The sequence below is a fragment of the Manacus vitellinus genome, unplaced genomic scaffold (genome assembly GCF_001715985.3).
Source record: "Manacus vitellinus isolate BGI_N305 unplaced genomic scaffold, ASM171598v3 scaffold_13_pilon, whole genome shotgun sequence".
Lineage (NCBI taxonomy): Eukaryota > Metazoa > Chordata > Aves > Passeriformes > Pipridae > Manacus > Manacus vitellinus.
In genome coordinates, this window is record NW_021938999.1 from 9,674,193 (window position 1) to 9,694,666 (window position 20,474).

General features: G+C 38.4%; 2 protein-coding genes across 2 annotated transcripts in view; one reads left to right on the forward strand and one right to left on the reverse strand.

Moving 5' to 3' along the window:
* Positions 1-3,643, forward strand: part of LAMB1 (laminin subunit beta 1) — a 40,453-nt gene extending 36,810 nt beyond the window's left edge. The window contains exons 29-31 of the mRNA XM_018068033.1: positions 696-872; positions 2,148-2,307; positions 3,193-3,643. Coding sequence (XP_017923522.1) covers positions 696-872; positions 2,148-2,307; positions 3,193-3,329 — 474 coding nt within the window. The 3' untranslated portion in view covers positions 3,330-3,643. The remainder of the gene's footprint in view (positions 1-695; positions 873-2,147; positions 2,308-3,192) is intronic.
* Positions 3,644-5,390: 1,747 nt separating this feature from the next.
* On the reverse strand, positions 5,391-19,935 carry DLD (dihydrolipoamide dehydrogenase). The gene is made up of 13 exons (XM_018068034.2): positions 19,851-19,935; positions 18,995-19,074; positions 15,315-15,383; positions 12,898-12,967; positions 12,426-12,526; positions 11,952-12,095; positions 11,685-11,786; positions 10,346-10,536; positions 9,035-9,205; positions 8,458-8,647; positions 7,949-8,086; positions 6,548-6,637; positions 5,391-6,398 (listed from the first exon to the last, which is right to left on the reverse strand). Exons 5-13 carry the CDS (start codon positions 12,495-12,497, stop codon positions 6,333-6,335), a joined length of 1,164 nt encoding a protein of 387 aa, XP_017923523.1. The 5' UTR covers positions 12,498-12,526; positions 12,898-12,967; positions 15,315-15,383; positions 18,995-19,074; positions 19,851-19,935; the 3' UTR covers positions 5,391-6,332.
* Between the last annotated feature and the right edge of the window lie 539 nt (positions 19,936-20,474).

Here is a 20,474-nt window from a genome sequence, read left to right on the forward strand (position 1 = left end):
GAGTGAGTATGACAAATGCTAGGGGACTGTTTGCTCACAAAAACCCCAGTCAGACAACAACAACCAACCACAAAAAAACCCAAACCAAACTGAACCAAAAATCAAAAGGCTTTTCTCAACCCATATCCTGCACCGTTCAAGTAAAATGAGCAGGATTGTAGCCTTCTAAAGGTAAGGCAAGCCACACTGGTCATGTACTGGTGTAACTGTGCAAAGTGTCATCCACCACTGCAGCGTCAGACTAAAATAAACGAATGCTGGATTGAAGTGGCAAGTACTGTAATCTTGTCAGATAAAGTATTTTCAAATTTCATCTCAAGGCCCTCAGGACACCACAGTGCTATCTATACCCATGAAGCTTGGCCAGTTTAGAAGCTTCACAAGTCCATTATCACAGGCTGAAGTCAAACGTCTGAAGTTTTCTCAGCAGATTAGGCAACTCGTGCATGTATAATGCAATCAAATCGTTTTTAACCATGTTCAATAATGCTTTTGCAGCCTCATATGTACTGTTTTCAAGCAGTGGGCTTTTTCACCCTGACTGTGATTGGCCATTTTTAGCAAAACTAAAACAACTGGTTTTTTAAATCAGATCTACAGACATAAACTAATTAGTTGAGCAGAGTATATCCAGAAAGTTTAGTAGTATATCCGGTGTCTTTTCAAAGTGTAACTCTCATCCTTCTTTCTATTAGATTGAATCTGAAAATGCAGCATCTGCAGAAACGCTGAACAATGCTACCTTACGTCTGTTTGAACTAGAGAGGAGTGTTGAAGACCTTAAGCAAAAAGCTGCTACAAATTCAGAGAATGTGGACAACATAGAAGACAAAATTATTACTGCAAAACAAAATGCTGAAGAAGTTAAAGAGGTGAGAAGCTCAGGAAAGATGCTAAGGGAATGCCAACAAAACTCCCATCCCAGCTTTGGCTAAAGGAACATCAGTGAAAACATGTGATCCATCACATTTATTGGTCATGTACTGGGGGTAAAAAAAAATCCCAACATCTACACACTTATCCAAGATAGCTGCTTTTTACTTTGGATCCAAATACAGAGAGAGAGAAGTATTGGGAAGTTTTCAGGTTCCAAAATAGCTGCAGGAAACTTGTCACACTGTCACCCTTTCATAGATATGTTTCTGGCCCTCAGCTTTACTATCTGCCACAGGAGAACTGGTACTTTCTTTTTTTCACTTGTATAGAGTATTTATGGTTCTATGACAATGAACAGGACAAACAACCCAGAATTTGGCATGCATGGAATCAAGCAACAAGAAAAATCATGACCTTATTATAAAACCAAAGTAATTTTTAAATATCAGAGATGCAAGATTTTTTCTCTGACCAGGTGGCATTGCTCCCAATGTCTGCTAAACACCTTTGTAATAGCAAAAGAATGCTCATTAACAAAACAATTGACCAATTTGCCAAAGGAAGTTTCATTACTCCCATCTCTTGTCTGTAGTTAGCCCATCAGTCTCCAGAGAGACATTTTCTGCCAGGAGAGCTGTATTATCCATCAAATCAACAATATCCAAACACTAAGTAATATCTCAGATGCTGTCAAGTAAACATGAGATATTTCCAGTAGTACTGCTGCAGTTTGTTAACTTGCTTAATGATTGAATTCCATTGGACTTCTCAATCTTAACCCCACAGAGAAAAGCACAGCTGAGAAACCAACCTTGTGACTTCTCCAGCACCTTCACCTGCACAAACTAGTCAGCTGTCTCATTACTGAAAGGGTAACAAGAGTACTCCTCCCCAAATGCAAGCATTCAATCCAAAACAGTGCCAGTTCCTTACCATGTGTAGCTTTCCAGCTGTACATTAGTTACAGAAGTGTGTAACTAATTAGTTACAGAACTGTGTAAATTAATCCCATAAATCCCTGCCAAGTGACAGTAATGAAGCTATAAAACAGCCGCAGATCTGCAAAAGAGCAACTTATGAGTCTTCACCCCAGCCCTTAAAGTCTTGAATAGTAAGCAGGAAATACCCTGAAACTGTTCCTGCTTTTGTTAACTGAGCTAACAGCGTAGTCTCTCCTTCCACCCAGATTAGTAAGGGCAGAGGGAGGAAATGCCAACTCCCGCTGTATTGGCTGTCGCGTGAGCTCCATCTTGTGCTTGAATTTGGAACAGGTCCTCAACACGGAGCTGAGCGGCAAGTACAGAACCGTGGAAGAACTCATTGCCAAGAAGACTGAGGAGTCAGCCGACGCCAGGAGGAAAGCCAGCATGTTGCAAGATGAAGCTAAAGCCTTGCTGGCTCAAGCAAACAGCAAACTCCAGCTGCTCAAAGGTAAGGCTGTTCTGAGGAGGTAAGTTGGCACCTAAGCACATGAAGAAATTTCACGCTGTTATTGTATTCATCAGAAGCAGAGGGGGGGGAAGGAACTTAATTGTTACTGAGGCTTGATCTGCTTTCCTTATTTTTATGGATACAATACAGTTTTTTGAATCAGAGATTTCTATAAGAGAAGCTGAAATTTATAGGTGAGACACAAACTTATGGTATGGCACCCATCACTGCTCCCAGAAACCACTACAGGGAAGGAAGGTAACTACTGTGCTTAGGATGACGACTAACCTGTTCAAGCAAGACCCCCATCTTCAAGCAGTACTGCCCCCACCCCGCCCTGGAAAGCTGTTAAAACAAAAGCTAATCAGGACACGAGTTCCTGTTTACAGATTAATTTAATATTTACTGTTGACAATTAAGGCTGAGTAAAACAGGAGGAGGCCATCTGCCCTGGGATGCTACCAGGGAGGGGAACTAGGTTTTCCTTCTGGTTTTGCCAGGCCAGGAACTCATTCTTTCCCTCTTAGCTATTCCTGCACAGTTACAGTGACTAGCTGAATAGTCTTAATCACCACAAGACAAAACATACCACTGTTCTGTAAAAGCCACCATAGAGCAAAGAATGACAATTATTTTCACCATGAATCGAGGTATACTTTTGAATTTCCACCTCTGGAAAATAACTTCCTTGTTGCTTTACATCCCAGTGTTAAGGAAACAAAAAGGTGCCATTCCAGCCTTTGCCTTCCCCCTCCCCCCCAGTCAGATTATCTTGCAAAATAAAAATAAATATTAATAGTACTTTATCCATAACTATAGCAATTTACATGTCACTGCATTAAAACACCCCAAATTAAGCTGGTTTTTCCTTTCCTTTGCTTACAGATCTGGAAAATACATATGAAAACAATCAAAAAGTTCTGGAAGACAAAGCAAAGCAGCTGGTGGAGCTGGAAGAGACAGTTCGCTCCCTCTTACAGACAATCAGCCAAAAAGTTGCTGTTTATAGCACTTGCTTATAAATGGGAGTGGGAAATGCTTGTGTTCAGGATGGGTTTTACAAGTATTATACTAGTTCTTTTTGACATTACACTCAGACCTGATAAGGTGAATAGGTTTTATATTGACTTTAAAGTCACAGAACCAAAGACAAATAACTTTTTGATGTTGAAAATAAACAGTACTTTTGTATCTCTGTATGTACCTAGTATGACTCATTAAGTTCCTTCCTATTTTCAGTAGCTGCAATGGTACATCAGTTAAATCTTTAGCAAGTCTTGTTTTTAAACTGCTTAGAGATATAATAAAATACTGACTTGAACTATGTAATTCTAAATAAGGGCTCCTATTACTGTGAAATATAGGATGGTGACTTAGACCAAATTACCAGTATATGAAGAAATACCATCCATGTGTGGTTAGCTAGTTACAGCACAGTACTCAGAAAGGATTATTTACCCTCTGCATGATATCCCTTTAGGCTTGACACTAGTTTCATGTCACTGATTAAGGAACACTTGATTTGTGAAGTGGAAACTGAAGAGGTCAGTACTGAAGGGGTGAATGCACCAAATTTGTGACAAACCAAGCCTGGAATATTAATCCTGTCTGGAAAGGAACTACAAAAGTTCACAGGGCACTTAGTGTGAACCAGTTAAGAAGCTGTATGCAGACAGATCTCTAAGAACAGCCTGTACTTAACACAAGTAGTAAGACTTTTAAGAAGTGCAAGAGTAGCATTCGGTTCACCATACTTAAAGTGATCTGTACAACAACACACCTTCAGACAAACACACAGGATGGCACAAACTGATTTACAACATCCATCAGCTACACAAAGCACCAAAAAGTGCAATGTGCACATCCTGACTGCTAACTCTGACCCGAGGATTGCATCTTTGTACATACTTTGACTGGCACTTTCCCTAACCTTCACTAAACAGCACTGAAAGCCAGGACAACTATGGAAAGATACATCACTTACTAAGCAAACTGATGTTTAAATAAATTATTACCCCTAAGCTTCATCGGTTACAAATGCTACAACAAAAAAATCTGTTATAGGAATTGATTACCATACCAACATCATACAAGAGTTCACTGCCAGTACACTTAACAGCTGTTGAAAAGTTTGCCAACTTTGCAACACTCAGGTTCTAACAGCCATCAGACCACTGACAGGTGGCTCAGTAGACCCTCTTACTTTTACACTCTTTGTACACTTAACTAGAATGGGAATGACAGTGAGAGAAGTAACTAACAAATTTTAAGGCCCTGAATTTTATTTTTAAGTGTCTGGAAAAATATAGTCTTCAGTATAGTCTTAGCAGTATTCTTGATTAAGTTTCCATGACTTTCCAAACTTCATTTGACATGAACAAAATGAGATACAAGGATTTGTAACTGGTGAACCTCAGGTATGAACTGCAGTAAGACTGCTACAAGTATTCAGGGAGGTGTTGTCTCCTCCTCACTGTTGTCTCACCTTTGCTTTCCCTTCAGCAGCTTCCTACTGCCACCTGAAAGCAGATCCACATTAACTCACTAACCCAGCATATCCATGAATCAGCTGGTGATCAGCTTAGTGAGCTGTCACGGTTTAACCCCATCTACATTTTAAAAAATTACCACAATAAAGAAGAGTATCACTGGTGTTTTGTTGATGAACTGGTATCTTAACAAAATGGTAATGCTGGCATACATTTCCATCATTCCAGATAATGGATCAATACTTGAATAAGAAGCTATAAAGAAAGGTAGAAAGATGTAACTATCTTGTCTACATAAAACCAAGTAGCTGTTGCACCATTTTCTGAAGGTACACTTCTCATTCCACTGGCATAATTAAAAAGGACATGCACAATACCAGCAGATATTAAGGTTTTCTTCAAGGCAGAAGAGCCTAACAAAAAAAAGAAGTGGCACCCTGGAAAACTTTAAAATGAGCTACTGGAATTGAGCATGTTACCTATATACATTAAGGATCTTCCAAAATGCCATTTGTTTGTGAGTTTCTTCACATTTAACAACCTAGACACTAATAGGATACAATCAGCAAACAAAACCAAAGAAGACCCTCCAGCCATGTCAAATATTTATTAAGCTCTCTTGCTACAGAAGAGACAGAAAGAGAGAATGAAATAGAAAACAGAAGAGAAGAATGTATGTCCTAATTGTGTGGAGAGCTGACACTGCAGCCCTTACGTGTGGAAGGTGCAGAATACCCTCGTGTCACAGCACTTCAGAGGAAGTGCTGCTGCACTACCCAGTTTTAGCATTTCAAGTTTAAGAGAGTTGGACAGTGGATGCTTTAAGAACAAAAAAGATTAGGTTGCAGTATGATGAATTTGTCTTCAATCCTTCATTTCTCAATCAGCACTCGATTTTTCCCCTTTGAGTTTTCAATATGAAAACATGAAGTCTGGAGAATCACACACAAAAGTAATTTTCTCTTTAAAAAGTCAATATAATTTTAATTGACCTATATGAGCCCCTCTTCTCCCAACATCCTAACACTACTAGGTCAAAACAAGTTTTGGTACTCATATATAGGAAGTAGGTTAAATACTAAAGTTAATCCTTTCAGAAGGAACCACATTTTTGTGCGGAAGTGACAGTGGCATTTTAAGTGCCAGTGGCATTACAAGTGCCAGCATTCAACTGGTTTATTGTATCACTACTTCAAATAAGAAAACATAAGGTATGCTGGACAGTTACCCAGAGTTCTGACCAGTACACCTGATAATCCCATGCAGCAGCAAAATATTTGGTTTGAAAAAGTGAGTTCTGTCAGGCTGCTTTTCTGCAACATTCATTATGTAAATAAACATGTAATTTTAAGTATTTACTTTACAGAGACTGGATAATTCCACTTGTTCCAAACTCTACTTGTTTAAATATCTGATGTTTAAAATTAAGAGATTCACTTATTTCGGTCCTAAAATCCTCAGACTCAACCTTCCATAAGGGCCCACAGTCCGTTTTCAGAGATGTATTATACATGTACAAAGATCTGCTCTTCCATTTTAGAAGTTGATAGCTTTGCCAAAGGACGCTGCTAGGTTTGCTTCCCTGAAGGCTTCTGACACTGTCTGTAGAGAGCAAACACAAAAAATTACAAGTCATTAATCATCATGGCCAGGCTTCACAAATGAAGATTTGAGACAAGTCATTAATAGGTACATGTAATAACAGCATGGCTGTGTACTGGTGTTCAACAGTCACTTCAGGAAAGACTTACTGGATGGGCATGGCAAACTCTGGCTACATCTTCACATGATGCTCCATATTCCATAGCAAGGGCAGCTTCATTGACCATTTCACCAGCACCCTGTAATTTAATAGTACTTGCAATTAGCACAAATCCTTATGCAGTTGTCCAGGTTCTCCTGAATCAGTAACAGCTTGTAAATAAGCATTTTTTGCTAAAAAAGAAAAGTTGTGTATTTTAACTAGCACTTCAGTTGTGCTCTAATGTAAGTTGTAAGTACTTAATCTTTTTGGTGACTATACTCAAACCTAGTTTAAAACTAAATATAATTCTTAATGAGGGTATTTTTTCTGTCATTGCTGAGAGTTGTACAAAAGTTGGGCATTTTCCCACTATAGATAATATACACATTCTCAAAACTACAGGGTACCTCATTGCTGAAGTGTACCCAAAACTTCAGTGTCCCCCTGGAAACTGAAACAGATAACTAGGTAAGCAAGAGTACGTTACTACATCTGCACCCCCCTTTGTATTTGTTGTATGTATGTGTATTTACTTGGGTAAAATTTCTTTGAGGAGTCAAAAAATAGTGAAGTCTCCTGTTACATTTTTAGCACTTAGATCCACAATCATAAGATTTTTCCCCCAGCCCTTTCCCAATGAAGAAAATGATATTTATTGGTGTGAGTCAGACTTAAGTTGTGCTTCCTTTAAGTCATGTTGATTTCTAAATTACTGGAACTGCAAGAGAAAAATAACTGGCATAATGTTTTATTGAGACCAGTTTTAGTGTTTCTCTTAAAGAAAGCTGTACACAAAGATGTACGGAAGTATTTCTGCATAGCTCTTTCGAAAAAAAAAAAAATATTTAAAGCTAAGAAATGAAATGGAGAAAGATTAGGGTCTAACTGGGGAAGAGGGGGGAAGGGAAATACTTTTCCCAAACAGGGAATATCCCAAAGGTTCTTTTATGCAAAGTTCCATAAGTTACGACTCCAGAGCTGGTGACTGCAAGATAAGGATACCAGCTTTGCTGATGTCTGAAGTCAGAGAGAGGGGGAAAAAAAGAAAACACCAACAAGAAAGCCACGGTCTTTTCAGCTCCCTCAACTTCCAAAACTTGAGTAAGTAATTTCTGATGTTCTCTCAAGTGTTTGGCAGTATTCATTAAAAAAACTCAAACAAAACAAAACAAAGCAAAAACAAAAAAAAACCCAAACAAACAACAACCCCCAAACCAAACCAACCAACCAAAAAACAAGACAACCCACCACCACCAAAAAAAAACCAACACACCAAAAAACCCCATTCCACAAAACTCATCACAGAAACAAACACTGCTTCTCCTAACTCAACCACTAGTCTAAAACTGTTCAACACTAAATAAAAAGACCCTTACAAGACCAAGACAGCACAATGTACAATACTTACTGAGCCTAAAATGTGAGCACCCAACATCCTGTCTGTTGATTTTTGACTAAGTATCTTCACCATGCCATCTGTGTCAGCATTTGTCTTTGCTCTACTGTTTGCAGCAAATGGAAATTTCCCAATTTTGTATTCTACACCCTACAAAACAGATGTTCTTGAGTTAATGACCAACAAGAACAATGTAATCAGACAGAAAATTTGCTAAGTACATGAACAGAAGTAATACAGAAATGAAACACAGGAGACACACAGAACAATGCATAAGAACAACCACCAAAAGTGGCATAAGGGGTTATTAAAGATTAATTTGCAAATAAACAATATTAATGTCACAGAATGGAAGTCACTAAAACTATGATTCTTGGGAGAGTGGCATGCAGGAGGGAATCATACCCTACGCAATAAATTCAGATGCAGAAATTCTGGATAAAGTAGCTAGAAAAACTACTAGACAGTGAAACCACACCCAAGGTGGAAAAACAGTTTTTGTCTGAAAAAACAAAAGGTACCTCTTCTTTCAGCTGTTCTTCTGATTTGCCAACCCAGGCCACTTCAGGGTGAGTGTATATCACAGAGGGAACACAGTTGTAGTCAATGTGAACCGCTCCCCCAGCCATGCCTTCTACACAAAGAATGCCTTCATCCTCAGCTTTGTGGGCCAGCATAGGTCCAGCAACTACATCACCAATAGCATAGATGCTATCAGACCAATGAAACAGAATAAGACACTGTTTAAAAACATCCTAGCACACCTAGGCTACCTCATATAACAGTCTGTTTGAAACAAGTTACTGAAAACTCTAATCAAAATAAATTAAAATACTACATTTTTGCACTTTTCACAGAAGGAACACACTTCAAGAGGTACTTAGTGACATGAAATACACAGTGATTTCTAAATTACAAAACTTCAAAGGCTGAATAAAAATTTTTAGATCCTGAAATAAAACATATATCTTGAGTTTTCCCCTCAGAAAATAAATATATATTCTGCCATTAAAAATATAAAGTGCTTTAGTAGGCTAAACTTTAAATATAAGTGTTCTGTTTAAAAAAAAGAGTAAGAAAAAAATTAGTCTTACTTACTTTGGAATTTTGGTTTGGAATCTGTTATTGACTGGGATTCTCCCTCTCTTATCAAGTTCAATTCCAAGATCCTCAAGACCCAGATTTTTTGTAAAAGGACGTCTACCAATGCAAACTAGGAGCACATCACAAGTTATTACTTCTGCCTTGCCACCAGCAGCTGCTTCAACACTATAGAAAAATAAGGAGAAAACCACTAAGCTGTAAACTTGCAGCATTACCTCTCTCTGACTAGTAACTGCTATGACTCAGGTGGTGACCTGCTGGCTGGATGTGACACCCAAAGCATTTGCATTCAGCCTGCCCCACGCTTCCTCCCAGCAAGACTTCAGGAGTAGAAGAGGGAGGAAGGGACAACACCTCTTACTACATTTCTTAACAACTGTTAGAGAATTTAGGGTATATTTTCACTAGCAAGTAGCATGACCCATACAGCAAAACAATTGGTGCTGAGTACTTGGCATCCAAAGTACTTTTGAGGTGGGGTAGGGCCGTGTATTCTGAGCTTTCTTTAGGCCTGAGTACCAAACACTTATCAGCAGCTGCCCTGCATCACATGCATCCCCTCAAGTGCATCTTGTGTTTAACTGCATTCAGAACAAGTTCAGTTCATGTGCTCTCAGAGTGCAAGAACCAAAGCATGGTAAGTGAAGATAAGTAGGAAGTGTGTTTCAAAACCATAGTCCTGAAACAAAATAGAACTCTAAATGTAGAAACAGACTATGTGAGAGATCCAACCAGCATCAGCATGGCATGTAAAGAAGCCCAAACTCTGGACCTTTACAGTAGGGGACAGATCTCCCTAGCTATGGTGATACAGCAAATACAAGTCACCATCTAAAGATTTCAGTGAAGAAACAATTAAGTTTACTTTCATTAAGTAACATTAACCATTTTGACCCTTCCAGTAAGCAGCAAGAATTAATGGCTTGAAAATGACTGTATGAACAATCATGATATTTATGCTAATTATACCAGAAGCAAATATCTTTCATGAAAAGAACAATTTAGAGTTCTATTTTTGTTAGTGATCTCATTATAACAACACTGGTTTTATCCCACCACACCCGCAACTCAAGGCAAAGGACCCTCTCCTGTATAAGCAACCTAGGACTCAATAAATCCAAAATTATCAGCTCTGTAAACTACAATAGAGGATAAAAATTAAATGTTACTAAAGAATTAAGTTTCATTCTAAATGCATTTTTTTCCTGTTTAAAAAATAATATCAGACTGTATTTTTAAGCAGGTTTGATGTATTGGGAGGAAAGATATATATGGCATTCCCCCAGTTTTATGTTAAACACTTACGCTACATCGATTTTTCCATCTGGTCTCTTGGTAGCACCAGTAACTTTGGTGTTCAGTTTGAACTTAAATCCCTGCTTTTGAAGAATACGTTGGAAATTTTTAGAGATCTCCATGTCAATTCCCATTCCACCAACGTGGCCCATGAACTCAACTGCCGTGACATCTGCACCAAGGCGCTGCCAAACTGACCCCTGTACTCACAACAACACAGGTAAAGAGAGTTTTTAAAAAGCAAACTTCAAACACTTTTACTCTAATACTTACCACAGACTGTAAACTTTTTAAAAGTAGGACAACACATAACAGCACTGATCAGTTTCTACAAATGTTACAGTGTAAAATGAAAAAAGTCCAACTATCCCCAACCTTTCCATCAAAAAAAGTATTTGCATACCCCAAACTTCGATGATTGAATTTAGTGAATTAGGCTTTTAAAGAAATAGCTAACAAAATAACTAAGTATAACTCATGTATCTTTTACATTATAGGTATAAAAGAAATTCAAAATCAAAGATTTTGAAAGCAAAACTCAAAGGAAATTACTTGTGGTGTAACAGCACTAGAAAGTAATCAAAACAAAGCACATTAGGGAAATTTTATGCAATAAAATGGAACCACTGCTGCTTCTGTATGTATTTAACCATATAACCATAACCACAATCATAAGCCTCTCCAACAAAACCCACATAAACCCTACTTATCTGCAGTCACCTATACCCATCCAGCAAAGAATTTCACTTTGCTTTCTCCTTCCCTGCTTAATGGTCAGCAGGCTAAGCAGATGTGCAAAGTTTCAAGCAGTTGCAAGACTAGCAAATATAAATTCTTTCTGAACTGTGTATGTACGAGGCAAAAGGACTCAGACCAAGATGAACTACAAAGTCTCCACTCCTTTGATTGTACATATTCTATCGAATAATCACATCACATTAAAAATTTCTTGGGATTAACTCCTAAACACAACAATTCATCCTGAGTTAAAGCGAACTTCCCTTAAAATAGAGTTGTCTCATCTATACATAGAGCAGGTATAAACCTCAGCAAAAGTTAAACACCATCTCCCCACACCCCTGCCCTCCCAAAAAAGAAAAATGAACATGTGAGGCCCTATATGTTCCCCTCTCATGTCTCTGTTGATCTAACCAGCTGCAGAAGTACTGATCCCACAAACACATCCCAGCTTTTCTGGTAAAAAAAGGAGCTAGCAGGTTCTGAAGTCTGAGCAGATTCATTACAACCCACTCCACTGTTAAATCACAGCAACATTGTCAAATACAACAAAAAGTAACGCCCTGTTCCTTTATAAATTTAAGACCAAGTAGTTTAAATATACTCTCACCAGTTCCACACCAATGACTCCTGCACCAATGACAACCATCTTTTCAGGAACTTTTTTCAGTGACAGTGCACCAGTGGATGACACGATATTATCTTCATCAATCTAAGGACAAAGACATGCACAAATGGAGGTTTTACAATCTCTTTTACACATTATATAGAAAACACACAGAAGGTGAGGTGCAGTTAGATGCAAAAAATTGTACACATTAAATTATGTGGCTATAAGACATTGGAAAAAAGTACATTTAACATTTGAAATACGTACAGTAATTCCTGGGAAGGGAGCAACTTCTGAGCCTGTGGCTATAAGTATGTTCTTTGTATTGATAACCTGTGTGCTGCCATCTTCTTTAGTTGCAGTGACTTGGTTTTTGCCAGTTATTTTTCCAAACCCAGACACATGTACAACCTTCAGCAATCAGAACACAGTAAAGTCAGATTCAAATTCCTTATGTAAGTTTGGCTACATTTCATCCAAACCTCACTAATGTTTAGAGGGGCTGCTAACACATACCTTTACATCACTATCTGGTACAAATCACAAAGTAATTGTACACTATTCTTTTAGGTAGATAAAGAATGAAGGAACTGATAATTTCAAAGTTTTCTAGAAGAGAAGCATTCAAATTCTGCCCTTGTTGAGTCAGCCACTCAAATTTATGTGGCAATATGGAAGTGTAAAAAGCAAGAAATTCAGATCAGAAAAATGGATATACCTTTGTTTACAATCCAAACTAACCTTGTTTTGCTTAAATAAATGAGCAATTCCACCTGTTAATGCCTTCACTGCACTACTCTTCTGTTCCATCATCTTCTCTAGATTCAAACGGATTCCTGAAACTAAGGTTGAAAAAAAAAAAACAAAAAAACTTACATCAAGCATTGCTGTGTTTTAATCTTAAAGGACCTAAGCTCAACACAATTAACAGCTCTGATGTGTTGAATGGCCGTACTAAATGCTAAAGGTTACATTTAACACCACCTATGTTAAAAATCAGTATTACACTTTGCAAATATAACTTATCTATTCAGGGTTCGAGGAGTAAACACATGCCCCTAAGCCTCCAAATGACAGATAAAGGATATTATTTATAAAGTCTAAAAAGTTTTCTGATCAGAAAACCACAGCAGTCAGATTTGAAAGATTAAATTTGCTTGTTGATGGAAACCATTTATATTAACAGTCACCGACAGTTGTTCTTCACACTCACTTTCAATTCCTCTATTAGCGAAATCTTTTCCATGGGCCAAGTGATACAGATGTGAGTTGTTCAGCAAGGCCTAAAAAAGACACATAAAAATGTGAACTGGGACATACATTCACAAGAATGAGTTATTTATTATATTATCAGAAAACAAAAATCTGATATTATGTGCAAAACATTCTCACTATTAAGAAAAAGTCTGATGTAGGTATTAAAAAAGGTATACTTCAAACACCAAACTTGTACACAGTAACTCTTCCTGAGTGTTTTATAAAGTTACATAGCTAACACAGAAATAGAAAATGGTTAAATCCACACCTATCCTTTCTGCACATTTCAACCAGAGAAACTGATAATGACTCCATAGGGATTAAAAAAGTAGAGCAAAAGAAAGATGATTCTGACTGCCAAAGAGAAGATACAGAAAACCTGGATGAGGAAAATCTACACTGAAATGCCTGCTAAGATTTTTGCCTGTGTAGACACATGTGAGTTCAATTTTTAGTTGTTGTGCTTAAGTTAATAAAATTGCATAGCTAGTTGAGCTGAAGCTGGATTGCTAGGAGCCAGCTCAGGTACATGGGTTTCCAGAATTCACAGATAAAATCAGCACAGTTTTTATAAGGATGGCTATAAATCAGCAGCTCGAAATGCAGAACCTTAATGATTGTATTTTGGTTAGAAATAACAATATAGTTAGGGGAGGATCTTACTAAGCAAACTGATTCTTTCACTATAGCCATCTCTAAGATGAAACTATCAGTATCTTCACAAGAAGGTCAACAGTGCAAGTCTGCACAGACTGAAATCTAAAGCAGGCACAGTAAAGGATTAAAAGGACATTTTGAGACACTTGGCCTATATAGATATGCTTGAGTAGAACTAATACTGTCAAAAAAAGATCATTCCATTTTTATTACTAAGTCTTATCAACTATCTTAAAAATGAATGTCTCCATTTCACGTAACTGTCACCACCCCAAACCTGTAACATCTACATTACTTAAAGACACAGCCATTGCTTAGGACCTCAGCAACTAGGAAGAAAAAATCCATGCCCAATGTATTATTTTGGGTGGCTTTCCAGAAAGAAATATTTGAATAATCTGCTACTGCCTAAGTGTATGCAGCCTACATATCCATTTCTTAAGAAGTTTATTGCCATTGAAACAAATTCTGGATAGCATTCAAGTTTAACCATGGGTTCAGTAATATTTTTGTAAGAACTTCAACAGATGAAAAACAAAAAGGGACTCAAGAAGTCAAACAGATCCTGGCAGGGTTCCAAACTTTCAAGGTAACATTGTGTAGATTGAAATTTTTGAATGGTGCCTCTGTATACCACGCTATTATGAGCTTCATTAGAACTATTATTAAAATCTTTAGAAAAATTAATATATAATTTAAAAGAACTTGGTATTTATATTGTATTTTCTCTTCCCATGCTAATAGAACCTCTTGAGCAAACAGATTAGAAATAGCAACACAGTTAGGAGAGATCTTGTTAAGAATATTATGTTTTTTACTACAGCCATTACAAACCTGACATTACCAGTGTCTTCCTTCACCTGCTGGGTGCAATTGAGGCAGACTCCTTTCACCAGCAACAGCACTATTCTTACAAGGGCCTAGGTCTGAAATTACTTAAAACTGCATTGACAATGTCAAATATTAGGTTCTTCTGAACTACTTCTTCCTTCTCCTTCCTTTCAGAGTGCATGCCTTGGACTCACCCTTTCCCCACCTGCACTACTCGACACAAGCACCACCAGCCCCACCCTCCAGGCCATCTCTGGGGCTGGTGACAATACTGATATAGTTTAGATGAATATTTCAAGAGCTAATCAACTAGGCTCTTATTACAGTCAATGGAGAGAGACAGGTCTCTTCCAAGCTTGGTGCAGTCAAAGAAACCAAAAAAATCTCTAATTTAGATTTACTTTCTCTTCATCTAGTGACACAGTTCAGCATTCCTTTAACATAAGAACATCATCTTAGACAAAGCTACAGGTTTATTTTTAAGAAACTGATAAGAGGTACAACCATCTGAAACAGTTCAGGTAGACAACAAGAGATAATAGTCTGAAACAATAGTCATTACTGGTTACAACAGACTCAATACCTCAGAGTGAGGAGATACATCTGTATGTACCTCTGATTTTCATACATGTCCTTTCTCCCATCTGGGAAGGACCACAATGCAAAATTTGCAAATAAAACATTTCTACTGCATAATAGAAATAGTAAATAAAATTTTAACCCTTTTTGTTCCCTATGTTTATTTGTATCCTCAGCTCATTTACTTTACAATTTTGATTTTTAAATAACATATGTCTGTCTTTAGAAACTCCTTAATCTTCTTCCAAGTGATGCATATAATGTCTGCTGGTTTTAATGCAGTTATGACAAACTACGTACACTTACCTTGGATGGAATACATCCAACATTCAAACAGGTTCCACCTAATGTTGCATTTTTTTCTACACACACGGTCTGAGGAAAAAGAACAGGCAAAAAAAAGAACTTTTAGCAATACTGTGCTACCATTTCCTTATAGAATATATCACAATTTAGAATTAATGTCAGAGATCAGGCAATTATCTAGTAATCCTACCTCTGCAAATGTCTCATTAATTTAATTGCTAAATTTATTTTGCAGCTCAGATTTTCCTTCCCTCATTTTTTTCCTAACTTAAAACCCACGAAATAGTTCTTTGCCACAAAATTCTCCACCAGAAGACAGCCACATTCCCCACTGCACCACTCATCCTTTTATACAAGTTTAAGTGCTATCCTACTTCAAAAATCTACAAAATTGCCTCAAATAAATACAACACAGTTCTATGAAAAACGTTCTCCTTACAAGCACAGAAAAAACCTGCAAAAAGCAAAAAATATAAATCTTGCAAAAGATGCATAAAAACAAGCAAACAACAGATAAGTGAACCAGCACAGTGTAAAATCTCACGAAGTAATAATTTCTTTGAAGAAAACTAAACAGAACAGAACCCCCAAGTCACAAACATTTCCCCCTCTGAACACACTATCCTATAAGACCCATTCCTATAAAGTTATGCCACTAGCTATAAAGAAAGAAAAAAATAAAAATCAAGTAAAGTAAAACCCAACAAAAATAAGGTCAATACCAAGAGTTATGGAAAACATTCCATCTCCTCCTCATCAACTTACCAACATCAAAGTGTGCAAAGGACAAAAACAACTGCCAAAACTTCATATAAAAACAGCAAGGGGGAGAGAATATCGTAAAATATTTTTACAGAAGCAAAAGAATTGGCATCTCCTTCTTTGCAAGGTGCATACATACTCAAAACAATCATTCCTTGGTTTATACTCTAAGGGCTCCAGTCTGCTCAAAAGCAACTACCCAGGTGAAACCCTTTCATAATTTCTTTAAACTGCTGCTTTTGTGCTAAGGTAGGGGTGATGCTAACAGCAAGAGCAGAATTCACCAATTCAAATTACAAGAAGATGGTGAGATGCTGATCCTCTACCTACCCTTCCTCTTGTTTCAAGCACACGAATATAGAGAACACAATCCAAGAGCTTTACAAGCTGCACTGTGGATCAAACAGCACCAGACTGCTCCTACCTTTACTCAACAAGGAAGTTCTGCCTCATCCGCTTTAAATCAACTTCCCTGACAGGGCCAGGCAAAGCTGTTGGAAAGCCAATGCCCAGAGAACACTGTTGGCAATAACACGGGATGCTGTGTTGGTGACACAAGGACTTAATGCTTGTGCTAGCAGACATAGCACTGAAATTGGAAGTTAAAAGCCCAGGAGTTCAGTAGAGCAGACTCAGTTTCTTCCATGGATGATGTAACTCTAGAATCTAGTTTTCTGCCAGTCTCAGAAAAACATCTTACATTCCTCAAGGATGCCAAAAATATCGTCCGTGTTTATTCAGTGCTACAGGTGACACGCATAAATATGTCCAAGGATCTTGCCCTTTCTGACTCTCTGTAAAGCAGTGTGACATGATTATTTTTTGCTATGATGAAAAACAGAATCCAGGGCACTTTTTAACCTCCTTGTGTGGTATCCTATTGTTAATCACAGATTTGAAGGACTCAAGGACAGCCTTGTTCCAAGAAAAGCTGGCATATAGCCAGCCACAAAAATACCTTTAGAATAATCAAACATGAATTTATGTGGCTGAAGGCCTTAATCTTAATTAAAACCCATAGCATGGAGCACCTTTTTTTCCCTCCACTATTAATGGCTCAGTAATAACATACACCTCAAAGCAAAAGTATTTATTATGACAAAAAAAATTTCACAGACGTGGATAAAGACGAGTCAGTTATCTGCACTAGGTCACAGACAGATGTAAAACTTAATGGAAACCCATATATTTATATTTTGATACATTATACATTAGAAGGCTTAAAGATACCCAAAGATACACAGCTGAGAGACTATTGACCACGGAGGGACAACACTCAGAATTACAGACCAGTTCAGTTTGAAGGTACCTCCTCTGGTGGCCTTCTAGTCAAACCTTCAGCTCCAAACACAGTCAACACCAAAGACATCAAGGGAGATGATTCTCCCCCTCTGCTCTCATGAGACCCCACTTGGAGTGTTGTGTCCAGCTCTGGGGCCCATACAAGACAGATGTGGACCTGTTGGAGCGAGTCCAGGGGAGGCCATTAACTTGATCACAGGGCTGGAACACCTCTCCTATGAAGATAGGCTGAGAGAGATAGGGTTTTTCAGCCTGGAGAAGGCTCCAGAGAGACCTTAAATCAGCCTTCCAGTACCTAAAGGGGGCTAACAAGAAGGCTGGACAGGGACTTTTCACAAGGGCATGGAGGGACAGAAATGGCCTTAAGCTGAAGGCGGGTAGATTGAGATTAGCTATCAGGAAGATATTCTTAACTGTGAGGGAGGTGAGGCACTGGAACAGGTTGCCCAGAGAAGCTGTGGTTGCCTCATCCCTGCAAGTGTTCAAGGCTGGGCTGGATGGGGCCCTGAGTAACGTGGTCTAGTGGAAGGTGTCCATGCCCATGGGAGGGGGGTTGGAATTAGACGATCTTTAAGGTCTCTTCCGTCCCAAACCACTCTGTGATTCTATGACGTGTCAGGTGGCTCAGGGCCTTGTACAGCCAAGTTCTGAAAATACTGAAAGATGAAGACTACATGCTGTCTGGGGCCCTGTTCCAGGAATGGAGCTCCATTCATCAACAGCAGTTCCTGTCCTTACCAGCTGGTCAAAACAGCTCATTTTGATCATGAAGTCTCTTCTTCGTAATTCAGAAACATTGTGACATATCGGCCAGCAGAAACATGTTCAAGACTGCTAGCACTGCCTTCTCAGATTTCCAAATAATTAAGAGAAGAATAATGCAGTGCTAAGAGAGTCAGTTGGTCTCATGTTAAGGAATGAAGACAAAAACATATCCTGTTGAAGTCACACTCTGGATTTTTGTTAAGTTTAAAAATATGTAGAATGCGTTATGCACATATAACTCTCAATAACAATGACACATCACTAGTACACAGACACAAGCTGCCTCTTCCAAAAGGCACTCAAAGACAACAAGCAGAGATGAACACAAATAAATGTAAATAAGATACTGCAGTATTTCTACATACATATTTTTGCCTCTAAAATTCTCACATGGAAATGGAATTCCTCTACCCACATTCAAAAAGCCTATCAGTTGAATGTGGCTTTTCCCCCTTTTGGGCTCACTCAGTCTGTTCTTCAGGAGTTTTCCAGTGGCCTTTTTGTCAGTCATTGTCTTGTCTTTTTTTTTTTTACTTTGTTGAGAGAAAAATTCCTTCCTATCATTGCTTTCCCAACTTCTCTTTCACAGGGCTATAAGCCCACCTCAATTATCACTTCCAATCAAAAGCAAGCTGTCCTGAGCAGCTCTGTCAGTAGCAGGGCTATAGACAGTCATCCCACCCCATCTCCATTTCAAATTCTGTACAATCTGGGTAAGCAAGGTAACAAAAGATTAACGAAAGATGTCAAGAGCATCTGGTGGCCCAAGATGCAACAGAAGAATTTCAGTATCACGCAAACACCCTTCACCTGGGTGACTATTTTGCTATCTGAGTGAGGTCTCATCTTACCTTAAACCCAAGCTGAGCTGCTTTGATAGCAGCAACATACCCTCCAGGACCAGAGCCGATAACTGTGACATCGGCATCCACTGAAACAGAGAACGTTTGAGTTACTTTTGTTTCAGCAATTAAAATTTTACTGCAGGAACACCACTTTTTAATTTCTGAAATAACTCATGTTTGAAATTTGGCTTTAAAAAGTAAAATATTAAAAATTATGCAAGTTCATAAACTTGGTTTAGATAAGGAAGTTACATTTCATACCTGAAAGTAACTTTCTGGACAAAGGGAAAGGTTGTGGGGAGGTATTGATTCCACAGTAAAAACAACCAGTCTTAAATTTCACATGGAAAATAATGTAAAATGACATGAAGAAACTGAATTCCTCATCCCTCTTGCTACAAATCCTTTAAGAACTTAACCCAAGATGTGTCAATAGTTTATTATACATTTTTCCAGCATAGCTTCTACTGATGTTTAGAGCAAAGGATAAATGATTACTGAACACCACAAAATCAGTTTATAAAGGGGAATATACGGCTGCAATAGGTATCTATGCAACTTCTATTGATTATAAAGCAGCAGAAGCTATGAACTTTGTACCGAGTTCATATCTTGTAACCACAATCTCCTCTGGAATATTAATTATATACGATACAAACAGTGATGATAAAGCTCAACTTCTATTTACAGGTTTAGCTTGACATTAAATAATGCAAATAAACCACTATTTTCATCCAAATCTCCACACTGACATCAATTCCACTGTCACCTGGAAGACTGATTTCTGAGTTTGAAGTAATGCTTTGTTTTTTGTAGGGAGTTTGGGCTGGTTTTGTAAAAAAAAGTTTTGACAATTAACTACCTTGATCAGCATAGGATCTTTGTGACACTGCACAAATTCCCTGGAGACCATGATGAACTCGATCAAAACGGCTTCTCTAGAAAGGGAAACAAACTTAGTTTTAAAAGCTGATGTTTACTTTTGAGGAAAAATAAGCTCTCAGCTACACACAAGCGAACACAATTACTGTCACCAGTTAACCAAAACAGGAACAGCACGAATAAAGAGACGCAGCAGGCACCGACTGGAACAAGAGGTAGAAGTTGCTCTGCCACCTCAGCCTGTCACCACACCTCCTCTCAGGTCAGCCTCGCCTAAGGCTGCCTCTATCCACACAAACTTTCAACCCTTCGCACAGGGCTCTCAAACCACTTAACGACATAAGTTAGACATCTACAGGAGTTTGAGTCTCGTTGTTCCGTAACCATCCCTTCAGCCACTTCCTAGGAACATCCCAGAGGAGGTTCCAGTGGGCAAGGTTTTTTATCCTTTACAAGAAGGTAACGGGACAGCACAGAACAGCTCCTACAAGCATCTCAAGGGCGGATCACTCTGTAACTGGAGCAGAGGATGTCCCTGGAAGCATTTGCGAAGCCCCCAGTCCCGCAGCCCAAGGGCCGGGGATCGCCCCCTCTGACAGCGGCG

Bases quoted from the DNA above. Each gene is read 5' to 3' on its own strand.
- DLD (XM_018068034.2), bottom strand. From the start codon at position 12,497: ATGATGGAACAGAAGAGTAGTGCAGTGAAGGCATTAACAGGTGGAATT. The intron at 12,096-12,425 runs GTTAGTTTGGAT...TGATTGCTGAAG, and splicing joins ATTTATTTAAGCAAAACAAG to GTTGTACATGTGTCTGGGTT. The intron at 9,206-10,345 runs GTAAGTGTTTAA...ATTTTTCTATAG, and splicing joins GATGGAAAAATCGATGTAGC to TGTTGAAGCAGCTGCTGGTG.